Genomic DNA, 23,430 nt, shown 5'->3' with positions numbered 1-23,430 from the left:
TCCCAGGGAAAGGCTTTTCGGTTGCTAAGAGCCACCCCCTCCTCACTGCCCACCCTCACCATCGGGCTGCAGGCAAGGGGCACACTGTGAGCCGCTCTGCTCCCCTCCACCCTGGGGTGCCACACTGAGAAGGACCCTGAAGGATGCTGTCCCACGGGCACCGATTTGCAGGTGCTTGGAGGCCCCAAAGCCCCCCAGAGCCGTCCTTAATGTAACACTGGGGACATCTTGAGGGGCGGGGAAATCTCGGGCACCCCAAATCCTGCCCCTGGGGACCCCTTTAGGTGATGTAAGCATCGTCTCTCTCTCCTTTTAAAGGAGGTGAAATTCCCAAAACATAAAATGAACCATTTTAAAGCCGACAGCTCAGTGGCGTTTAGTTCACCACAGTGCTGTGCCACCACCACCTCGGTCAGGTTCCAGAACTTTCCTTCACCCCCAAAGGAAACACCGTCCCCACTCAGCAGTGACCCCCCCACCCTACGCCCTGGACAACCATCAACTGCCTTCCTTCTCTGTGCATTTGCCTGTTTCCTATAAATGGAACCCTCCAGCGGGTGCCTTTCGCACCCGGCCCCTTCCCCAAAGCGCCATGTTGTTGGCATCCGCGCTGTAGCGGGCATCACACGTCATTCCTTCTCACGTCTGAGTGATGTCCCCTTGGCTGGGTAGAGCACACTTAGTTTATCTGTTCGACCGTTGGGTGTTTGGGTTGTTTCCACCTTGGGCCTCCGGAAAGAAAGCTGCCATGGACATGCGTAGCCAAGTGTCTGTCTGAGTCTCTGCTTTCAGTTCTTCTGGGTAGATACCTGGCAGTGGAATTTCCGGATCATATGATAATTCTTTGCTCAACTTTTTGAGGAGTGAAGCATTGCAATCTCTTTAAAAATAAAATCCTTCGGGAGTGGGGAGGAGGCAGCATGCCTCTAAGACTCAGAATTTAGGGTGGATGAGTTAACAGGCTTCATCCCTCACTCACAGTAGACAAAAGTTCTGAGCTCTGGGCCTGGCAGCTGGCAGGTGCTCAACAGATGTTTGATGAGTGGATGGATGGATGGATGCATGGGTACGTAAATGCATGGATGGGTGGTTTGATGGCTGGGTAGGTGGATGGATGGGTGGATGGATGGGTGGATGGATGGGTGGGATGGTTGGATGGATGGATGGATGGATGGGTGGATGGATGCATGGGTACGTAAATGCATGGGTGGGTGGGTGGGTGGGTGGTTTGATGGGTGGTTTGATGGCTGGGTAGGTGGATGGATGGGTGGATGGATGGATGGATGGGTGGATGGGTGGATGGATGCATGGGTACGTAAATGCATGGATGGGTGGGTGGGTGGTTTGATGGGTGGTTTGATGGCTGGGTGGGTGGATGGATGGGTGGATGGATGGATGGATGGATGGATGGATGGATGGATGGATGGGTGAATGGATGGGTGGGTGGCTGGGTGGGTAGATAGTTTCACGTGTGGGTAGATGGGCAGCTCAGGCTGCCTCGAGTGGTTCTCAGTGGTGGCAGCTCCTGGGGGGGAAGCCAGGTGCTGAGACGAGCCCCCCTCACGGTTTGGCCTGGGCTGCTCTCTGCCTTGGTGTTGCCAGACTGTGTCTCCTGGGTCCCCACACGAGCCCCTGCTGGGCCTGCTTGTTCATGGGCTTCTGTCCTTTCTCAGGGTGACATCCAGCAGCTGCTCTTCGTCTCAGACCACCGGGCGGCTTACGACTACTGCGAGCATTACAGCCCTGACTGCGACACGGCAGTTCCCGACAAGCCCCAGTCTCAGGACCCCAACCTCGACGAATATGTGAGTCATTTCTGGTGGGGGCCTGGTGGGGCCGTGGGTGGGCGTCCTTGGGGGTGGGGCAGGCCAGGTGGGGAGGAAGGGTGGGCCAGGCGGGGGAGGGGCGGGCCAGCCCTGGGCCCCCGTTTTAAATAAGTCCACCGGGCAGGGATATGAACTGACACAGGAGGTGAATTGTGGGGTGTCCGAGTCACCCTTACCAAACAATTCTTTGCTTCCCAAAGTGGTTGAGTCACAAGAGGCTCTCTAACCTTTCCAAAAGGTTCCTCAAAGAATAAAGCCAGTGTCATCCTTACTCTCTGGCTTATGAGCTGGGCAGGATATTTTTGAGGAGAAATGTCAGATTTGCTCCCTGTGGCCCCCACATCCCAGAGGAGGCTCACTGTGAGATGGTCCGCTCCTTGACACCCCACAGTGGCGGCCGCTCTCTAAGAGCAGCCGTGTCCTGAGAACTTTCCAGGCCATGCCTGGAGCCTCAGTCCTCCTCCCTGTGACCTGCCACGGTCCGTGGGTTGGGATTCTCGTCCAGGCTCCCCACTTCTGGCAGCGCCCACATTTAATTTATTTGCAGTTTTTCCCACCACTTCCCAATGACGCCTGCCTGCCACCCGTTCAAATCTGAATCTTGTTTCTTTGCAATGGTGCTAACTCTTGCCACTTATTTCTCCTCTGGGCCTCTCTCTTTCACTTCCAGTCAGGACAGAATAGCAGACCCTCCTGAAGCTGCTGGGTTGGGGGCCTGGGGCCCAGACCCCGAGGCGGGGCGAGGATGGGGTCCCCAGCTGCCTTCTTGCAGCCGAGCCCTCCTGGCCTCCCAGCCCCCAGCTCCTGCTATAGAAATGGCTCTCAGGCTGAGGCCTTCTGCTCTGACATCCTGCAGTCCCTCCCTGTGGGGTCCCCGGGCTTCGTAATTTGGGGCTGAAGGTTGGGGAGGCCCCCACTGACCGCCGTGTCACCCCGCAGAGCCCAGCGTTCGGTTGGCTGTCCTGGCCCTTGGGTTCTAAAGGGTCAGAATGTCTGGAACTTACAGGACTCAGCTCGCATTGGCTTCTGCTCGAGGGGACCTGGGGTCCCCCATTTCTTCCTCAGGCTTCTCATGAGGGAGAGAAGGAGGAGCCCCTGGGCCCGATGGGCGGGCTCGTGCCTGGAGCTGGGCGCTCTGCGGCAGTGTCCACTCCTGCTGGGCTGGACCCAGCGGTGAAGAGGTGGGGCGAGTGCGCCTGTACGGGATCTCTCTCCTGACTCGTGGCCGCGTGTCCTTGCAGTACCCGATAGGAGAGGGCGAAGGAGAGCCCTATTACTACGAATACCCCTACTACGAAGACCCCGATGGCCAGGACAAAGGGCCCACCCCCACCCCGAAGCCAGTGGAAGCTGCTAGAGAAACCACGGAGATCCCTGAGGTCAGGGCCGACCCCGGGGAGGGCAGGGTGGGTTCCTGTGCGTGGGGGTCGGGGCAGCGGCAGGGACCAGAGCGCAAGAAGCTGGGCTGGTGGGTGCAGACGTGGTTGTTTGGCGAAGGTGGTCAGTGGAGGCTCTGCCAGGGAAGTGAGCTGGCCGATGGCCGCTCAGGCAGCGTGCTTTTACGAGTGTTGGGCTGGGAGCTCCCACCATGATGCTGTGACTTCATGACCTCTGCCTACATGACCCTGATGCGTGACCCCTGACAGTGTGACCCATGACCTCTGCCGGTGCAACACCTGATGGTGCGACCCCTGACAGTGTGACCCATGACCTCTGCCGGCATGACCCCCGATGGTGTGACCCATGACCTCTGCCAGCATGACCCCTGACAGTGTGACCCATGACCTCTGCGAGCATGACCCCTGACGGTGTGACCCATGACCTCTGCCGGCATGACCCCTGACGGTGTGACCCATGACCTCTGACGGTGCAACACCTGATGGTGCGACCCCTGACAGTGTGACCCATGACCTCTGCCGGCATGACCCCCGATGGTGTGACCCATGACCTCTGCCAGCATGACCCCTGACGGTGTGACCCATGACCTCTGCCGGCATGACCCCTGACGGTGTGACCCATGACCTCTGACGGTGCAACACCTGATGGTGCGACCCCTGACAGTGTGACCCATGACCTCTGCCGGCATGACCCCCGATGGTGTGACCCATGACCTCTGCCAGCATGACCCCTGACGGTGTGACCCATGACCTCTGCGAGCATGACCCCTAACGGTGTGACCCATGACCTCTGATGGTGCGACACCTGATGGTGCAACCCCTGACAGTGTGACCCATGACCTCTGCCGGCATGACCCCTGACGGTGTGACCCATGACCTCTGACGGTGCAACACCTGATGGTGCGACCCCTGACAGTGTGACCCATGACCTCTGCCGGCATGACCCCCGATGGTGTGACCCATGACCTCTGCCAGCATGACCCCTGATGGTGTGACCCATGACCTCTGCGAGCATGACCCCTGATGGTGTGACCCATGACCTCTGATGGTGCGACACCTGATGGTGCAACCCCTGACAGTGTGACCCATGACCTCTGCCGGCATGACCCCTGACGGTGTGACCCATGACCTCTGCTGGCATGACCCGACGGTGTGCCCCTGACACCATGACTCCTGCTGCTGTGACCCCTTGGTGCTGTGGCCCGTGGCCCTCTGCCAGTGTGGCCCCTCATGGGGTGTGGACCTGCTCTCGGTCCTGCCCCTTAGCAGCCCCATGACCCTTTCGGGCCTTGGTTTCCGCAGGTGAAAATGCAGTTGTAGAGCAAGTGGGAGCTTAATGGCCCCACTGTGGGGTGACGGTGCAGTCGGAGCCTTTATCCCTGAGGTCCGCTCCTCCCTGCTGTGCCGTCTCCTCCCCTGGACCCTGGGGCAGAGGCCCTGGAGGGTGCGGCCTGGCCAGCCCCCGATGCAGCGAGCGTGTCACGAGCGGGTGCAGCGGTGGTTGTGTGGGGCCGTGGCTGCGGCCTGCAGGCAGCTGTCATGTTGCTGTAGCACGGAGCGTGTGTGTCGGTGAGCGGGTGAGTGTGTGTGCATGGTCTGTGAGTTTTATGCATGCAAGTGTGTTTGTGTGTGCATGTGTGCTTGGGTGTGTGGTTGTGTACATGTCTGCATGTATGTGGGTGTGTATACGTGTGTGTTTGACTATGTATGTGAGAGTGTGTGTATGAGTGGGAGAACGTTTTCAGTATGTGACTGAGTGTGCAATGAGCCTATTGTGTTTTTGAATGTGTGTGTATAATCTGTGAGATTTGTGAGTGTGTGTGTGTGAGTGTGCACGTGAGCTTGGCTGTGTGCCTGTGTGTGCAGGTGTAGCAGTGTGTGCATGCATGAGTGAGAGGACTATGTGCATGTGCTTCTGCACAGGTGTGTTACTGAGTGTGAACGTGTGTGAGTAGGGGGGTGTGGAGCATGGGGCTGAGTGTGCAGTGACTGTACTGTGTATTTGCATATGTGCCTGTAGTGTGGATGGGAATTTTGTGGGTGTGTGGGTGTGTTTGAGTGTGTGTGAATGAGCATGTGTGTGTGCGAGTGTGTACCCTTCCAGGGACACGCACCCAACCCTGTGGCCGACGGTCTTTTTACGGGGCTGTGGCTGAGGCCCTGCAGCAGGCCGGGCCGTGGCCTGCGAGGGGGCACAGGGGCCCTGCTGGGGGACGCGCCCCAGCCTGGCTGCCTCCTTCCCACTGACCCCGTCCGTCTGTCTGGGTGGTCAGTGGGCAGCTCGACGTTTTCCCGCGTGTGCTCAGGCCACTGAGAGGTTTGAACCGGACACAGGGGCGCACAGGGCCTGGGAGCCCACCCCGCCGGCCGCCCTCTCAACCCTCCTCCCTCTGCCCCGACCCCAGGAGCCGACCCTGCCCCCCACGCAAGCCCCGACTGTGCCTGAGGCCAGCGAGGGGCCCGGCAAGGAGCTCGACCCCGGCCTCGGCGACTACGATTACCTGCCCAGCGAGGACTACTACACGCAGGCCCCCTACGAGGACATCGGCTACGGGGAGGGCGTGGAGAACCCCGACCAGCCCACCGACCCCGGGGCGGGGGCCGAAGTTCCCACCAGCACCGTCCTCACCTCCAACTCCTCCGACGTAATTTCCGTCCTTCCAGGGGGGCTTTGGTCCCAGGGGAAAGGGGAGCAGGCCCAGGCTGGTGGCCGGGACGCCTGAGCTCATCTCCTTGCTCTGCTTCTCACTCTTGGGTGTCCCTGGCGGCCCCCTCGTCCCCAAGCCCTTTGCTCGGCTTGTTCCAGATGCTGCCAAGAGCCTCTGTTGCTTGCAGTCTGGACACGGACCTGCTGCCTTTTGCTCAGTGTTGTCAAGCTCTTTCCTAGCTGGCCTTGGGGCTGGGGCAAGTCCGGGGTGACGATTTCCCCATCGTGGGAGGGAGAAGATGTGCAAAGAGGCTGCCGGGGCCCCCGTGTCTCCCATCCGGCTGGACCGGGCTGCGCAGGCCGCAGGAGCTCTGCAGCTTGGGGGGCCCCGTCCTCGAAGCCCTGGGGTTGCCGGGCATGAGCCCCAGGAGGGCAGCTGCCTCTGTCCTCACCCCTTGGTGTTGTTGGCCAGATGTGCTCGGGGGACGCGGCGTGGCCTGGCTCCCAGGTGACCCCCACCGTGCCCTCCTCCCCCTCCTCAGCCAGCCCCGAATCCAGAGGATGGGAAGGATGACTTCGAAGGGGAGTTCACTGAAGAGACCCTCCGGAACCTCGACGACAACTACTACGACCCCTACTTCGATGCCACCGCCTCGCCGTCCGAGGTGGGACCGGGGATGCCGGCGAACCAGGACACCATCTATGAAGGGGTGAGGGGCCGCCCTCCTGGCTCGGGGGCATCGTGGGGGTCGCATCTCTGTGCTGGCAAACCTGATAGTTTAAGGGGCCTCAGGTGCTTGGGCTGTGAGTATGATGCTGCCACGGTCACCCTCACCCCGGCGTGGGCCTCCCAGACTTTCCGTTCATTCCGTGGAGACTGGAGTGACCCAGGCCTGACCTCCCTGCGTTCCGAGCCCCCTAGCTTTTCTAAGCAACGTGGATGGTGTGTAACCTGTACTTTCTCTTTTCTTTTTCTCCCGTTCTCCCTCCGTCTGCCACGGACGAACCCAGGTTGGAGGGCCACGGGGCGAGAAGGGTCAGAAGGGAGAACCAGCCATCGTCGAACCAGTAAGGACCCTTGCCCGTCTCCTCTCCGACCCTGGGGGGGCTGGTTGTTCGGAGGCCGTGGTGGGTCGCGGGGCCTGATCTGGGGGTCCCTGCACCTCCACTCCCTGGGCCGCCGTGACAGACCCCATAACCTCATGAATTGCACACACAACTCATTTCTGAGACGTTTTAAAAGCCCCTCGGGGGGTGGAAATAGCCTGAAGGGTACAAGGGACACGTGTTCATCGGAATGCTGTGCAGTGTGCATTTAAGATGCGTGCATTTCCCTGTGGATTTTACCTCGCCCAAGGACAGCAGAACTTTCCAGGAGGTAGAGTCCCTGTGAGGAGGGTCAAAGAGGATTTGCATACGTGAATGACCAGTTTAGCACTGAGCTCTGGAAACACCGAGCCGTCCTGCAGCAGGAGGGGGCGGTTGGCTCTTCTGCCTGTCCGGTAGCCATGTGGAGCAAATTTGGGGAAAACGTTGAAATGTGGAAAACGTTTATGAAAGCCTGTCAAGGGCGTGAGACGAAACAGCACACTGCTGGCATCACAGCTGAGTAAAGCTCAGCTATGTCAGGTCACAGGATGGTGGGTGTGTTAGAAAAAACGCCACGTCTCTAGGCCCAGGTGCAGTGGGGTGGCATGGGCGCCCGTGGTCTGGGTGTCGGGGGTGGGACCCTGTGCGGAGGGTCGTCTGCCCTCCTGGCCCGTACCTGGTCGGCAGCACTGGTGTCCACCCCTGGCCTTGCAGCTGCCTGGGTGAGGGGGCGTGGGGTCACCCAGGTCAGCTGGGCTGGGACCCACTGTGGACGGTGGGGAGTGGGAGGAACCAGCACCAAAGTCCACCCACCACGTCTTCCCAGCTCCAGAGGGCAGGGGCCAGCTTCCCCGAGCGTCCTTGCAGCCGCGGCCGGCCGGGAAGGAGGCCAGGCTTGGTCCCTGATGGCTGACCCCAGGGTACAACTCGGGCTCCCAGGGGCCCTCTGGCCTCGTGGTTCCGGGGCTGGAGGGTGCCCCTCTGTGCCCTCAGAGGGACGGGGAAGGTCCTGTGTGGAGGGTCTCCCTCCTCGTCTGTTTGTTCTCAGAAGGCCGGGACCTCTGTGCCCGGGGCAGGCATCATGGTTCCTAGCAGGCCCCCCAGGGGGCCTGGGGTGGAACGTGCCAGGGCAGAGGCTCAGCAGAGCCCACCGGGTTGGCTGGCCCATTTCCTGGCCTGAGGATGCCGTCCCGGGCACCCGGAAAGGCTGTAGGTTCTCTTCGTGCTCTGCCTGCACGGCCCGCGCTGCCAGGCGCCCTGAGCCTGGCGTCATCTCCCCAGCCCTGTGGCTGAAGCTGGGTCCAAGCTCTCAGTGCTGCCCTGCTAGCACCCCCTCTTGATGGTCCTACACTCTGCACTCGGTCGTGTTCCCAGGATGGGGCCCTCGCTGGCCGGCACCACCAGGCAGAGAGAGCACCTTTTCTCCGACTGAGAGCCCTCTCCCCAAAGAAGACAGAGCTTGATGGGAGCTGTGGTTTTGGGGGGCCCAGGTGAAAGGGGTGCAAAGGGAAAGGCCTGTCCATGTGTAAGTCACAAAGCTGGGCAAATCGCAGGGAAAGGGGGGACCCCAGGGAAGGCTCCCACACGGCCGCACTCAGGCAAGCCTGTCCTGGAAGAACGCAGCTGATGGCCGTGTTCCTGTGGCGGCGGCGAGGACAAAACCAGACACTGCCTCTCTGCGGCTATCCTGTGCCATCACGCTGGGCTGTTAGGACTTAGTGCCGCTGCTCCCCAGGTGACAGAGTGTTCCAGACCCTGGGTGGACGTGCTCTTGACATGGGGTTCCTTTCTTGGTGTCTCCATCGCTTCGGGGAGGACAGTGGGGCCCGAGGCCAGGGCAGGCACTGAGGCCGTGGGGGCCTGGGGCTGGGTGTCCCTCCTGCCGGCTGGGACACGGCACGTTTTCTCACACCGCCGGGCGATGGCTGGTTTCCACACAGATGTGGCATCTGAGGGCAGTGGGCACCGGGGACGGGGGCAGTGCTGGTGGGTGAGACGGAGGGCCAAGTTAATCGAGGTGGCCCAACAAAAACATCATGTCTCCGGAATATCGACTTCATCTTCCCTGGAGAACGAAGGAGCCGTCTGGGTGTCATCGGGGGCTTCCCCCTCTGGCCCGTGCACACCCTCCCAGCCCCCGGCCGCTCAGAGTGTCTGTGGGGCCTCCACCAGGCCCCCTGGACAGATCGTGGAAACAGTTGGACTCCCTCAACCTGGAGCGGTGCCAGATGTCCCCAAAGTCTTCGCTTTGCGTGAACAGACGGCCACGTCCTGAGAGTGCACTGGGGACCCGGGGGCCCCTTCCCCACTGATGCAGAGCCCATTGTCATTTGTCGGCAACCTTAGGGGCACCTTAGAAGGGCAGGGACCTGCTGAGCCGGAGGAGGCAGGTTCACCAGCCTGACAGGTGCAGGGAGAATCCTCGGGGACCAGTGCGCCCCTGGATTTGGTGGCTGACGTCACCTGTCCCCCGCCCACCGGAACCCTGCAGCCAACCACTGCGATTCCAGATCCTTGTCTCTGTGGTGTGTGGCGGATGGGCCTCCACAAAGAGCTGCCTTAAGTTCAGCGACGTTCGAGACACTTGGCTTGTCGCTCCTCTCGCCCGCCCGGGTGAACTTCGCGGCTGGCAGTGCTCGTGGGGGAGAGCGGGGCCGGCACACCTCGCGCGGGCTGCGGCCCTCAGTTAAGTACCCGGGATGGAAGCCGGTGGAGGCGCTTGTCGGGGGCAGGGGCCGGGCGGCGGCTGTGCCCGGGATGTGAATGCCGCCCCCCACCTCGCTCACCAGCTGTGTCCAGCTTCCCTCCTGAGCCAACCCGGAATGTTCCGTGGTGGCCGTCCCGTGAGACCCCAGCCCAGCATCGCCCCGACTCCCTGAGAACGCTGTGTGTTTGGGAAGAACGGCTGCAGTCCCGTGGACCCTGTGATGGCCAGTGGTTCTCATTTAATCCAGCTCGATTCCTGAGCGTTTGCAGCTGCCTGTGTCAGAAAAGCAAACAGGAAAGTGGGGATTCGGGAAGCCGTTTGGATGAACTCTCTTTGCACATCGCATGCACAGATATTTCTCTGCATGTATGTTGTATAAACAGAGCATGCATCTCTGCAGCCACTGGGCGAGCCCTGGCTCTGTCGGGGGACTCTGAAGCCCTTGGCTGGGGTGTTGACCCCCCTCGGCCCCACGCCTTGCTGGCGGCCACCATGTCCCTGGCTGGGCCGGGGCCCTCGCTCCGAGAAGCCAGCCGAGACTCACACCAGGAGCCACACTGCTGACCAGCAGACTTTGGCCTGTGGCGTGGCATCCCCAGGGAGCGCGTTGGTGTCTTTCTTTGCTCCGGGTGTGTGGGAGGCCCGGGGGCAGCTCCCCACCCTCTCGCTGTCCCAGCAGTCATGAGGATGACAGGGGAGAAGGGTCTTGTTGCATCTCATTTTTATTCTACTGCACAGGCCTGTGGCCAATCAGTGGAGGATGGAGACAGAGCCTGCCTAGTGGGGCCAGACAAGAGCACGGTCCCAGGGCCCTCCGGAAGCCTCCGCAGTTGTTTTCTCAGGGGCTGGTGTTCTGGTTTGCTAATGCTGCCGGAGTGCAGAACACCAGAAATGGGCTGGTTTTTATAAAGGGGGTTTATTTGGTTGCACAGTTACAGTCTTAAGGCCATAAAGTGTCCAAGGTAAGGCATCAGCAATTGGGTACCTTCACTGGAGGATGGCCAATGGTGTCCGGAAAACCTCTGTTAGCTGGGAAGGCACGTGGCTGGCGTCTGCTTGCTCCCAGGTTGTGTTTCAAAATGGCGTTCTCCAAAATGTTGCTCTTGGGGCGTTTTGTTCTGTCGTAGCTGCAGATCCTCTTCAGTAGTCACTCACAGCTGCTCTGTTTCTTCTGTCTGTGAATTCCTTTATGTGACTCCAGTTATCCAATTAACACCCACCCTGAATGGGCGGAGTAATGTCTCTATGGAAATTATCCAATCAAAGGATTCCAGTCTAATCAACACTAATACGTCTGTCCCACAAAATTGTATCACAGATGATGGCATTTTGGGGGACATAATACATCCAAACTGGCACATGGGGAGACCGTTTCTTTCCCTGGAAGGCCCTGGAGTGGGTGCTGGGCCCAGACGAGAGCTGCAGGGCTGTGTGAGCCTGGTATCGCCAGGACAGGGCCGATGGGAAAAGAGCCCAGGGTGGGAGGGGGCTCCGGGAACGGAGGGAGCCAGAGCCCGCACCTCCCATCCGTGCCCACACTGCCTTTCTCTGGGGCTCACCCAGCCAGATACCGCTGGCGGGACTGTCCCCATTTGGGGGCACAGTGAGGACGGGGTCTGGAGGCCTGGGGAGGCGAGGGCCAGAGGCGGGCTGGGGAGGACGGAGGCAGGTGTGGTGGGCACCCCAGGTCACCTCGCTAGGACTTCTCCCCGCCTCGGGCCGGTGCATGTGGGAGAGGCGCTTCCCTGGCAGGGGAGGCTAGACTGGAAGACCCCGTGCGGCCCGTCCAGGCAGCACCCCAGGCCGGGGGCAGGAGCCCAGCAGGGGCCTCGGCCCAGGAGCTGCTTCCCGTTCCTCCCTGGATCCCGGGGGCAGCCCCTCCCTGGGCCACGGTCACCCTCACCCAGCGGCCTCTCTGGGCGTCCACCCTCGGCTGTCAGGGGCCTAGAGAAGGGGCCTGGGGGTCTGGGTGCCCTTTCTCTCCTCCTGGTGCTTAAAGTGCTTTTCTTGAAACTGCTCCTGAGGGAATCCTGGTGCACTGGTGGGGCTCGTCCTCGTGCCTGGACATGCCAGGAGGGCGGCCATCGTGGCCCCTGGTATCTCCCTTCCAGACCCTTCCCTGACTGCTGAGGGGCAGTGGGGCTGCCGTGACTCTGGGCCTCTGATCCCGGATGCCCTGCGCTGCCTGGGCCCCAGGGCCCCAGGGGGGAAGTGGGTGGGCCGGGGCTGGAGAAGGACAGGGCCCCGCTGGGAGGTGGGCGGGTGGGCCGGGGCTGGAGGGGGACAGGGCCCCACCGGGAGGCAGGCAGCCCGGCCCTGCTCCTGGCTCAGGGTGTCCGTCTTCCTCTTTCAGGGCATGCTCTTGGAGGGACCGCCCGGCCCCGAAGGCCCTGCCGTGAGTACCGGGTTTCATTTCCCCAGAACTTGGGGTGGGCAGTGCCGCTCCCGGGGGGCTGGGTGGCAGCCCTGACAGCTCCTGGTGTGGAGCAGGGGGTTGCACCCAGCGCTTCCCGGGCCTCGACCCTTGTCTCGCTGGCGGCGGCGGGATGGCGCATGGCGCCTGCAGCTCCAGCTCCGTCCTGATTCTGTCTTCATCTCCAGGGTCTTCCAGGACCTCCAGGGACCATGGGTCCCACTGGCCAAGCCGGGGACCCCGGAGAGAGGGTAAGGCATGTCTCAGCTCCCCGAGACCCAGGTGCCGGGGGTGTGTCTGTGTGTCCTCCCTGCTGGGCTTGTCTGTGTGTCCTCCATGCTAGGTGTATCCCTGTGTTGTCTGCTGGGTATGTCCATGTGTCCTCCCTACTGAGTGTGTCTGTGTTCTCTTTGCTGAACATGTCCGTGTGTCCTCACTCTCGGGTATGTCAGTGTGTTCTCTGTGCTGTGTGTCCTTCTGCTCTGGGACTGCTCTTCTGGGATGTGGACCTGCCCTTGTGCCCCATTGCATCTGGCTCAGCCCCTCAGGGTGCCCATCCCTGCCGCGGGGGCTTGTGGAGCTCTGCTCGGTGCCCTGTGGGGCAGACGGGACCTGGAAGGATGTGCCGGCCGGGTGGTCAGAGGCCGCTGGGCCGCGACTCCACCGAGGACAGGGCAGGCTCGGCAGCGGCCCCCTGGCCCAGTGTCAGTGTCACAAACCACGACAGCAGGAACAGCTGGCCAAAAGTGGCGAGTGCTTTCCACGTGTCTTCACGTCCAGCCATGTGGCAGGGCGTCCGTCCGGGCCTCGGTCCCCACTCGTCCCCTCCCCTCCTCGCTGGACAGCCTTGGGTGGGCGCGGGGGACACTGGGTCCCCAGGTGTGCTGGATGAGGCGAGGCGGCACCAACGGGCACACATTCATCCCGAGCCCAGGGCACCGCGGCCCCGCAGCCTCAGGGGTCTCGTCCTGCCGGCGGGGGCTGCCTTTGCCTGCTTCCGTTCTTCCGGCTGCTCTGATGAATGTGGACCTGGGTGCAGTGGATTCAGAGCCAGTAACTTGGTGGCTAAATTGTGGGTGGGAGGGACAAGGAGTGTGTGTGCATCCCAGTGGCCGTTTATGCCCCCTCCCAGCACACCGCGTGGGCCCCGAAGGGTGAGGGTGGCTGGGTGGGCACAGAGGCTCCAGTCACGAGGAAAGGTGCCCTTCAGTGTCACATCGACCTGCCGGGCGACGGCCTGGGGGTTGGGTTTGGTGTCTGTCCGGCGGTGGTCTGGAGTTCGGGCGCAGGCGGTGAGGGGTACCTGTGGCCCGGGGAGGCAGGCAGAGTTCCTGGAGAGCAAGTCATGGCCTCAGCCCTCAGGGTTCCTGGCCTCCCTGAGAGGCAAGTTCTCATGGAAGAAGCAGGGCAAGCGGGTCGCGGAGGGAGGCAGAAGCAGCCCCAGCCTTCTATGGAAGGCCAGAGGAGGGAGAGCCGGGCTGGGCCTTTCAGCCAAACAGGATGTGGGTGAGGAGGGGTCTCGCTGTCCTTGAAGGCTGGGTGACCTCTGTTTGTCCTGGTCAGCCTGGGCCACGACGTGACACCCTCCACCATGTTGCTTCTCAATGGCGAAGGGCTTTGGGGGCCCCCTTGTGTGGCAGGGGAGGTGGTGGGAGGCGGGGGGCTTGGATGGCCTCTTCACAGCCCACTTTCCCTTGCCTCTCGGGCTCGGCAGTGTGCCATGACCTGCCTCTGCCCCATGGCCAAAATTCCAGAAAGGTAGCCATGTAGAGGACCAGGCCTGCAGCTCCCGGCCCACCTGGGGCCCCCATGACTTGAATTCAGCAGGGGATGGGGCTGCAGTCCCTACCTCAGCTCTCTCTGGAGACCCTTTCCCTTCAGGCGTGTGTCAGAAGGGGGGACAGCCAAGTCCCCCACCCCAGAGCAGGCGTCAGATGAGCCCAGGAGCATGGCCAGGTCCATATGTCAACAAAAGCTGAAGGGGCAGCATTTTCTCTCTTAGCTACAGGACAGGGCCAGGTCCAGGGCTCCAGCTATCACTTGACATCTGTCAACTTTGCTGGTGCTCAGTTGTCCGTCTTCTGTCCATCCATCCACCACACAGACGTTTCCTGGGCAGTGTTCTGGCACCAGGGCTGTGAAGGGCTGTGAACCGGGGGATCTTTCTCCCCACTGGGGTCCCCAGGGGTGGTCCCTATCTCTGGGCTGAACCCGACTCAGGGTCCGTGAGTGCAGGGGCCAGGGGAGAGGTCAGCAGAGAACCCCCTCTTCCTAGACCTGCCATCCTCTGGGGATGGGGGAAGCCTGAGGGCCTTGCCCCGGGGCCCTCCCTAATGGGGAGCAAGCTGGTTCTGCGAGTGCTGCCCTCCCCTCTGGGCCCAGCTCCAGCCTCGTCCGGGGAGTTGCCTGTGCTCGTGGCTCAGTGTCCGCCCCACGCCCGGGTCTCACTGGCCTCCGTGCCCCCTAATTAGCTATCAGAGAGCACTGGCTGCGGAGCAGAACCCTGCACAGCCGCCCACCTGCGGGATGCCCTGTCAAGCCCCACTTGCCCGTCCTTAAACAGGGCTTGGCACTGGCTGATCCGGGCAGGTCCCCTGCCTTTTCTATCCCACCCTGGGCTGCACCAGCCCTGCCCCTGTCCGGGCCACCTGTCCCCTCCTAGTGGGAGTCCCTGGCTTCCCTCCATGTGTCCCCTCCCTGCACCAGCCCCTGCCTGCTTGCTCTGGTCCTGTGTCTGTACAAGGGGGGCAATGGCTCCGGCCCCTTCCCAACCCTGATGCTGCCCCAGAGCAAGACAGGCCTGAGGGTTTGAGGACCACAGAGAAGATGGGCCCAGGCGCAGCTGGGAAGAAGGGGAGTGTGGGGACTTGCGGGAGTGGAACGAGGAAGAGACCACAGGGTCTGGCCCGTGGGAAGCCCGGGCCTGAGCTGTCACCTGTCCGGTGTCCCTGCTACACAGATGGGCAGGCCCAGAGCTGAGCCGCGGCTTGGTGAAGGCCACGTGGGGAGGCAGGAGCAGAGCCTGGGTCGAGCCCAGATCTCCTGGTGCTAAGGCGTGGGGGGAGGTGGGCACCCAAGTCTTACCTTGAGGCTCAGAAGAAAACCAAAGGCGAGAGAGCCGGGTGCCCCTAGGGAGCTGCCCAGTCCCACCCGGGCAGTAGTTTCACAAGGGCTGGCACCTGTGCTCGGCACCTGGCACTCCTGGGAGTCAATTAGAAGGTAAAGCCCGGCCCTTCGGGGCTTCCAGGGGCATTGTCGACAGACTTCACTGGAGCTAAAATCTAGAGGCATTTGGCCACTTTCCTGATCAGAGATGGCAGGGCCGGGTCGTGGCATGTGGGACGCCGAGCGGCGTTTGCTCAAGCAGAGCCCTGCTCTTCACCAGGTGCGGGGAGGGGTAGGGGTCCTAGAGGTTAAAGGTCAAGCCCCCTGCCTTCCTGGCGCTCCGGGGCTGCTGGCTGATGCGACCTGCCCTGGCCTTGCTGGAAGCTCCTGGAAGGCGGGGACTGGCTCTGCTGCTCCAGGTTTTCACCCCATCCAGAGCTGCTGCTCAGAAATGTTTGTGGGTGAAATACGTTTGTGGGTGAAATACAAGGGGGTGGAAACCGGGGTGGGGGGGAGGTGATCAGAGGCCCCTGAAGGCTAGTCCCCCGTGCCCTGGCTCCTCTCTGTGAAGCCTCGGGCCCCCGGCGCACCTGCTTCCGGGCAGTGGGTTTGATGGCGCTGGGGCTGCAGGTGCTGTGGCCGGGATGTGCAGGAAACGCAGCAGCCACTGGGTACTTGCAGGTTCTCACTAGGAAGAAGTCAGCGACTTTACCTTCTAATTGCCTTCCAGGAGTGCCAGGCGCTGTCCCGGCCTCTGCCATCTGTTACCCTCGAGAGAGATTCTGCCCTGGTTTTCCACATGTGGGGTGTTCATTGTTTTTGGTTAAAGCAAGAGTTGGTTTTCTTGGGGCTGCGATTGGCTGGATCGAGGCCTCTGCTCTGCCTCCCTGATGGCAGGGTCGCACTCGGGGGGCCTCAGGGTGCAGGGCACAAGCTCCCTTCCGAGACCCTTCAGGCGAGAATGGAAGCCCCGCCCCCCAGGCTTCGCAGGTGCTTGGCATAGGGGTGTCTCTGCCCCCTCGTATTTAATTCTTGTAGGGAGGGAGTCGAACGGAGGCCCCATGGTCACTGTCCACGCTGTGCAGGTGCAGCCTGGCAGTAACGACAGCGCCCGGCTCCCCCCGGCTCGGTCTCCCGTCTGGCCAGGACTCCACACCCCCACTTTTAGTCCATGGGGGTTTGTAAGTGTGCCCTGAGATACTGGAAAGCATGCTCTGTAGAGACTGCGCTGTCCCCAGACCCAGCCTTGGCACAGCCCCTCACTGAGTCACCACTTCCCTCCTGGCCAGTCCGGGTTGACCCCCAGGACCCGGGGAAGGACAGACGCTATCAGAGAGGAGGGGTCCATGGTGGGGGCACTGCTGCCTCGTGGCCCGGAAGGAATCGGCTTAGAGAAAAGCCTGTGAGCGCCTTTGAGCAGCTGCGTGGGGCTTAGCCAGGCGGGCAAGGCCGGAGCTGCTGGTTTTTCTGCCTCTCAGGCTCCTGGGGACAGGGCGTGTGGGCACAGCCCCTCTGTGTGCTCCTAAGTGTTCAGGGCGGCCTGGCAAAGTGGCACAGGGAGGCTTGCACACGCACATATTTTCTGATTTTAAACCAGCCTTGGTGTCGGGGTGAGGGGTGGCCCTGGGTGTGTGAGCCCCTGCTTTCAGCGCCTGGTCTTGCATGACTTCTGGGGTTTCCAGTCATGCTGACCTCGAGCCCCGAGGTTCGGTCCCCTGGAGGCTCTCGGTGGGAATCATCCAAGCCCCGAAGGCTGTCGGGAAGGCCTGCGGCCGGGGTGCCTCGCTGAGGTTAATGCATTTCTCCCAGGGGGGACTATTTGCTGAATGGGATTCTCATTCACATGTATAAATTATAGTATAAAAAAGAAAACCAGGCCCGGTTTATGGAGAGGGGGGAGGGAGAGAGAACATCTGTAGGAGCTCTCATGGAAAGGACCAGCTGGTGAAATGACAGGTTAGGGTCCTGCTCACATCTGTGCCGTCAGACCTGGTTGCTGGCACCTGCTGTTGGGAAGGAAAAGTGGCCGAGTGAGCCGCTGTCAGGGCACCTTTTCCTGCCCAGGCAGGGCCGCCGGGCACACCTGGCACCTGCCCGGAGAGGCCCTCTGTCCTGGGTTCCTGGTGGCCCGTCTTTGCTGAGGGCTGGCCTTGGGCCCTGGAAGGGTGTCTGGCTCAGGGTGGTTCCCTGGCAGATACCAGCTGGGGGCTGGCTGGCTGGATGTTGTCTTAAACACCCCAGGGCTGCTGTAACCAGCTACCTTGAACTGGGAGGCTTAAAACCACAGATGTTTATATTTTGATTCTGCCTCTTTTTTTTTTTGTAATGCAGTTTTATTGAGACATATTCACACACCACATAAACCATCTGAAGTGTACAATCACTGGCTCACAGTGTCGTCACATAGTTGTGCAAACACCCCCAGGATCAATTTTAGAACATTTTCATTACTCCAGAAAAGAAATAAAAATAAACAAGAAAACCCAAACCCTCTCATACCCTTTGTCCCCCCCCATTATTGACTCACACTATGGGTATAGTACATTTGTTATTATTGATGAAAGGGTATTGAAATAGTACTATTAATTCTAGTTCAGTTTGCAACAGGTACATTTTTCCGTTTATCTCTCTATTAACTCCTTGCAATAGTGTCTTACATTTGCTCTAGTTGATGAAAGAAGTTTTTTGTATTTATACAGTTAATCACGGACATTGTCCACCACAAGAGTCACTGTGTCATACGTTCCCATGTTTTAACCTCCAGCTTTCCTTCTGCTGACACATGTGAGTCTAAACTTTCCCTTCCCACCACACTCACTCACCATTCAGCACCGTTCGTTATTCTCACAGTCGCGTGCTGCTGTCACCTCGGTCCATTTCCATGTTCAAGTTCACCCCTGTTAACCATTCTGCCCATGTTCAGCAACTGCTCCCCATTCTGTAGCTGCATTCTACATCCTGGTAGTCTATATTCCATATTTTATGTCTATGACTTTTCATATTATAATTAGTTTGTATCAGACAACCATGGATATTTATTCTCTCATCGTCCTGGGGTCCTGGGGTCTGAAGTTGGGGTGGTGGCAGGGCTGCCCTCTCTCTGGTGGCTCTAGGGGAGGACCCTCTGCCCATCGCTGCTTATGATGGCTCCAGGAGTTCCCGGCTTCCTGGGCTCAGGCTGCATCACGCGGCCGTCACAGCCTTCTCCTCCGTCTCTGTGAGGGACCCCTGCTGTTGGGCTGAGGCCCACCCAGGTAACCCGGGGGGCTCTCCTCTCGGGGCCTTCACTTCTTCTTGCCACCGAGGCCACCTTTGCAGGTTCTGGGGCACGGGCTTTTCTCTCCGGGGACTGCCCTTCAGCCCCTTTCAGGGACTTTGCACCTGGCCTTCTGCCCAGCCAGGTGTTGCCATGGCCTGGCTGTTGTCTGCAGTGGCAGGGAAACCTTCTAGAAGGTGGGGACCCCCTCCCCTGGTTGCGGTGGAGCCGGTGCCTGGGTGGACCCAGCCTTTCCTCTCTGAGTCATGGCGGCATGAGTTGGAGCCTCCTGAGTGTTCCCCTTGAGTCTCCTGGGGGTCAGAAGGACCCTTTCCATGCTCAGAAGCAAACTTGGGGGATTCTCCTCCTGAGAGGGGACACAGGCTGAAAGTAGAGAGGGGCTCAGGCAAGTGATGGCAGCCCCTCAAATTCTCTCCCCCTTCCAGTGCCCTTGGGGCTCTCCCTGCCTGCTCCCAGGGTCCGAGGTTAGTGGTGTGGGAAGGGGGTCCTGGGGCAGCGTCACCAGTGTCACTCCAGGGTCCTGGGCCTGGCCACAGGCATAGCCCCTGACCCCTGTGCCATTTCTAAGCTGTTCTTACCCCAGGGGCTGAACCTACAAGGGAAAAGATCTCACACATTTTGAGGATCCCCAGGGATTGACTGCGCCCCTCTCTCATGTTTCTGGTCTGAGCAAAAGCCAAAACCTCTCCACGTGAAGGCTCCTGGTCTTCAAAGCCCCCCTACCCCCACTGCCCCTGCAGTTGTGATTGGGAGCAAACACTCAGGCTCCCGGTCAGTGCTGGGCCTAAATCCTGGCGCCAAAATGGCAGGGACCCCCCCCACCCCCCATTTCCCCAACACTGGGCTGAGCGCCCTCCAGCTCGGCCTTAGTGTGGCACCTGTGGCCATGGCGGATGACCCCAAGGCAGGGATCTGACCCTCTGACCCTCACGGCTGTGCAAGGGAGGCCCTCCACGTCCCCGGGAAAGACCCACTGTTGAAAAGCAGTGATTTCTTCATTTGGACTTGGAGGGCTGTATTTTTACCTGGTACAGGTATAACACAGAGAGCCTTTTAAGCTAGTGCTTTAAAAAGAACCTTGACCCGGTATGAGCCTAGATTTGGGGCCAGCTGATCCAGCTGTGCAGAAAAGAGTGTGTTCTCCTGCGAGGCCAGGCTGGGAGACAGTCTTTGTTTCCCTTTTACCCCGCGATGGAACCCGGTGAGGTTGGTGTGGCACCACGGTTGGCACTGGCCACACAGACAGCGTGAAGTGTGTGAAACACGGGAAGGTGGCTTTGAGCTGTGGCCTCACCTTCCCGCTCAGGGACAGTCCTCACGTTGATAAACCATGGTGCTTTGGCCCAGGTTTGCTGCCAGCTTTTGCGAGCGATCGTGACCACAGGCTCAGGTTAGTGGCTACGTAGGGCTCGCGATCCCGTTTGTAAACTTTGGGCATGCAGGCTCTAGTTTGGAGGGTTCTTGGGGAGCAGGACCCCACCTTCTATCTGCAGTTCTGAGGCGAGCAGAAGGTTCATGAGTGACGAGGAGGCATGATTTCCTTTATTCTCCACAATGGTCTCTTGCAGGCCATACTTGAGATCTCACGCTTGGGGATTGTTTGAGTTGTGCAAAGCCTTCCGCCCTGAGAGCGCAGTGCTGTCACAGCCCCTGAAGTTGAGCATTCAGCAGCACGGCTTAGAGCAGGGGGGAGGAAGGCTAAGACGCGAGGGTCTTTGAAAATCCACCACAGGGGCCGTAGTGCCCTTGTCCACGCAGCAGGCCGTGTGAAAAGGAGCGCAGGCACGTGCACACACACTCTTCCTTGGGAGACACGGGCACCCCCAGTTTTAAACTGTGGGTTTGGTCCGGGACCAACTCTGAGGCAGGAGGCCTGGCTGTGAACAGCTGTCGGCCTTGGATTTCCAAGGGGAAACCTGGGGGGCAAAGCATGTTTGGATTTTTCGTTTTTTAAACAGGATTTTAGTCTTCTGAATGTTTGTCCCAGAATGGCCAGCGAGGGTGATTGGCAGTCTCCTTTGGCAATAAAAAGCTGCCAGACTTTGACCCAGCGTCCGCTCCTAGGGGCCTCCCTGAGAGAAGCGTGCCTGGGGACTGGGCCAGCCGCCACTGGGGAGCACCCGAGGGCCAGCAGAGGCAGGCTGAGTGGCGGACGAGCCCATCCTGCGTGGGAAGCTACAGCTTTTACCAGGATTGGGGAGGAACTGCACCCAGGGGTCCGGGGTTTGCTGTGAAGAGAGAAAGGAGATGGCAGGATCCTGTGTGCAGGACGAGCCTGTTGAAACAGAAGGAATCCGCCTCCCCAGCCACACGCCCCCGTGGGGGAACCAGCCTGCTACCTATTAGGGGGTCGGTGTATGAGCGTCCAGCTCTTTCTTTGCTTATACAGAATTGAGCCCTGGTTACTTCTGGGGAGGAGAGAGGGGTTTTCACTTTTTCGCTTTATAGAAATCTGTGTTATAGAGTGTTTTATAAGAACATGGATTACTCCTTAATAAAAAAAAATTACAAAACAAAAGACATGGGAGTCACGTTCCAGCTCAGGCCCGGACGCGCCCCCACCTTCTGGACGGTCCAGAAGAGCCTTCCAGGTCCTTGGCCTTCCCGGCTGGGAACTGGACATCCGCCTCGGGTTTCCATGCTGGGCGCGTCGCGACCTGGTGTTACTGTCCTCGTCCCCACCCACACCCGTCAGCTGGGGGAGCATGGCCAGTGGGAAGAAGGGAGGTGAGTTTCTATCTGCAAAACCTCATCCGTCTACCTCAAGCCAGTTGGGAGGCTGCCTGAATTTGCAAAAAAGCTGAGTGCTAGAACGTTTTTTGGAAAATAAACCTTCTTACTGGCTTTATGGCCACGTGGTCCTGAAAGGCCTGATGTTCATCGGTGGCCCTGGTCCCGCCGACGTCCGTGTGCGTTGGTGACTCGATGAGCTGGAGCTCTGGAGGCACAGCTGGCGGTGTCGTGCAGACGGGTTCTTGAAGCAGCTTGAGCTGAGTTTGTGTCCCCGCACGGGGTCCTCTGTTGTTCTGCGTGTCTGAGCAAATGGACGCTTCGGCCAGCCTTCCGTCTGCACACCCTACAGCCTTCCCTGCTCTGCAGCCCCAGCGTGCCCTTCCGTCTTGGGGCAAGGTCTCTGGAAGATTCCCTGCCATGGGAGCTGGCCTGGCTCTCTGTGTGCCCAGGATGTGGGCTCATATCTGGTGGCCGCGTCTTCTGGCCTTCGCTCTCCTCCAGCACAGACCCCTCTGATGGGACACTCTTCGCCTTCTTCGTCCACAGGGCCCCCCTGGACGCCCGGGCCTCCCTGGAGCAGATGGCCTGCCCGGCCCCCCTGGGACCATGCTCATGTTACCAGTGAGTATCTGTGTTTGGGGAGGGTGGGCGGCTGGGCAGGTGGGTCCCTGGAGAGCAGGTCCCTGGCTCTTTGGCTCCATCTCTCCTCAGCCCCAGACCAACCCCAGCCGGGGCCGACTTGCTTCAGAGAGATGTTTCCTGGGTCCAGGGAGAGGAGGAAGGGTGCACTGTGGTCCGGGGGTGGGGGTGCACTTACTGCAGAAGATGGGGAGTGCTCAGCCTTCTGACAGGGCGGTCCATGGTGCTGGCTTGTTGAGCAGAAACGTGCCTCACGCTCTGGGCCTCATCTCTTGGACTTGGCTCACGCTACGCCCGGGGCCCCTGTGATTGGGAAGCACAGAGAATGGGCTCTTCAGCACGGGCTGGCGTTTCTACACACCATGTGATGTAGGCAGGGCCAGGACCCTAAAGTACCAGCTGGTGGACGTTGGCAGGTGTCAGAACCAACAGGCAGAGGTGGCAGCTCCCTCAGTGGCCATCTGGCCCCCTATCCAGCCACATGGGGGCTTTGTTCCAGAACTTTCTGTGTCTGTGATCCTCTTCTGCACCAGCAATGGTATTTCAGCCTAAGCCACGTGTCAAGGCGAAGGCCAGTGTGTGTGGAGCGTGAGGACTGCTTCTGCCCGCCCTGTCCTCTCGCTCCCGGGGGCCCCTGGTGTACGGTGCAGCTGGAGGCTCCTCTGGGTCCAGCAGGTGTTGGCCTCGGTGCCCTTGGCTGCTGTGGGCACTGGGTCTGCTCAGCAGTGGGGTTCTGGGGGTGCTGAAGCAAGACTGGAGGGAAGGGCAGGTGACCCCGTTTGTTCCTGTTTAACAGAGGCAGTGCTGTCCCCAAAGAGCAGGCACCGTGGCCCCAGAGAGAGGCCCTTGAGGACAACTGTTTGGGGTGGTGAAGGTGCCAGGCAGGGGGAGCTCCGCAGGCAGCAGTGAGCACGGGAGGAGGGCCAAGGGGCCCGGAGCTGCCTGTCCAGTGAGCCCCTCACCCTCCACTCCTGCCCACTCCCTGCCCCCAAGACCCCGAGTGGACCATGCTTCGCTCACAGGGCCACGCTGGGGAGTGGCACTTCCCAGACCTCTTTGTGGTTCACCTAGAGCTGCACCCTCTTGAGTGACTTGAAGGCGATGGGGCAGGCATTTGGCTCTCGGGCTTTTCCCTGGGGTCACTGGAGAGACGTGTTACTCCATGGCAGCCCCGGGCTTTATTTTACACTGGGCTGGACTCAGGCTGCCCTCAGACGGCCCCTGCTCTTAGTAAGCAGTTCTAGAAACAGGCGAGCCAGGCTGACCCGGGGCTGCCACCAGCTCGGCACCTCTGGCTCGAGGTCTCATGCTCTGTGGGACATTGCCGAGGGTGAAGGGAAGGGCAGCCTGGCCTTCTGCGGGATGTCCGTGCTTTCCCGTGACCCCGTGCTGCCTGGGGTGGAGCTAGGGGAGCTTGTCCCAGCCTCTGAACTCAGTCATTATCACTGGGCCTTTCCTCTGCCTCCTGGTAACTGGGGACAGCGGAGCCTCAGGGTGGGGTGCTGGGGTTAGCAGGAAGGGCTTCCTGGATGCAGGGGAGGGGGATGTCCCTCTGTGTCCCCAGGGCTGAGGTTGGCAGGTGTGTGGGGCAGCCTTG

General features: G+C 60.5%; 1 protein-coding gene across 4 annotated transcripts in view; it reads left to right on the top strand.

Annotated features, from left to right (window-relative positions):
• Positions 1 to 23,430, top strand: part of COL5A1 (collagen type V alpha 1 chain) — a 177,832-nt gene that overhangs the window by 67,709 nt on the left and 86,693 nt on the right. For all 4 annotated transcript variants that reach the window (XR_005219102.1, XM_037851096.1, XM_037851098.1 and 1 more), the window contains exons 5-12: positions 1,674 to 1,805; positions 3,068 to 3,205; positions 5,629 to 5,868; positions 6,413 to 6,580; positions 6,882 to 6,938; positions 12,020 to 12,061; positions 12,268 to 12,330; positions 21,741 to 21,815. Coding sequence is in view for 3 of the 4 variants with exons in the window: in XM_037851096.1 (XP_037707024.1) it covers positions 1,674 to 1,805; positions 3,068 to 3,205; positions 5,629 to 5,868; positions 6,413 to 6,580; positions 6,882 to 6,938; positions 12,020 to 12,061; positions 12,268 to 12,330; positions 21,741 to 21,815 (915 nt within the window). In the remaining variant the exon portion in view is untranslated. The remainder of the gene's footprint in view (positions 1 to 1,673; positions 1,806 to 3,067; positions 3,206 to 5,628; positions 5,869 to 6,412; positions 6,581 to 6,881; positions 6,939 to 12,019; positions 12,062 to 12,267; positions 12,331 to 21,740; positions 21,816 to 23,430) is intronic.

The sequence above is a fragment of the Choloepus didactylus genome, chromosome 10 (genome assembly GCF_015220235.1).
Source record: "Choloepus didactylus isolate mChoDid1 chromosome 10, mChoDid1.pri, whole genome shotgun sequence".
NCBI lineage: Eukaryota > Metazoa > Chordata > Mammalia > Pilosa > Megalonychidae > Choloepus > Choloepus didactylus.
The sequence above is the reverse complement of the archived record's forward strand: the minus strand, read 5'-3'. Positions and strand labels throughout refer to the sequence as shown.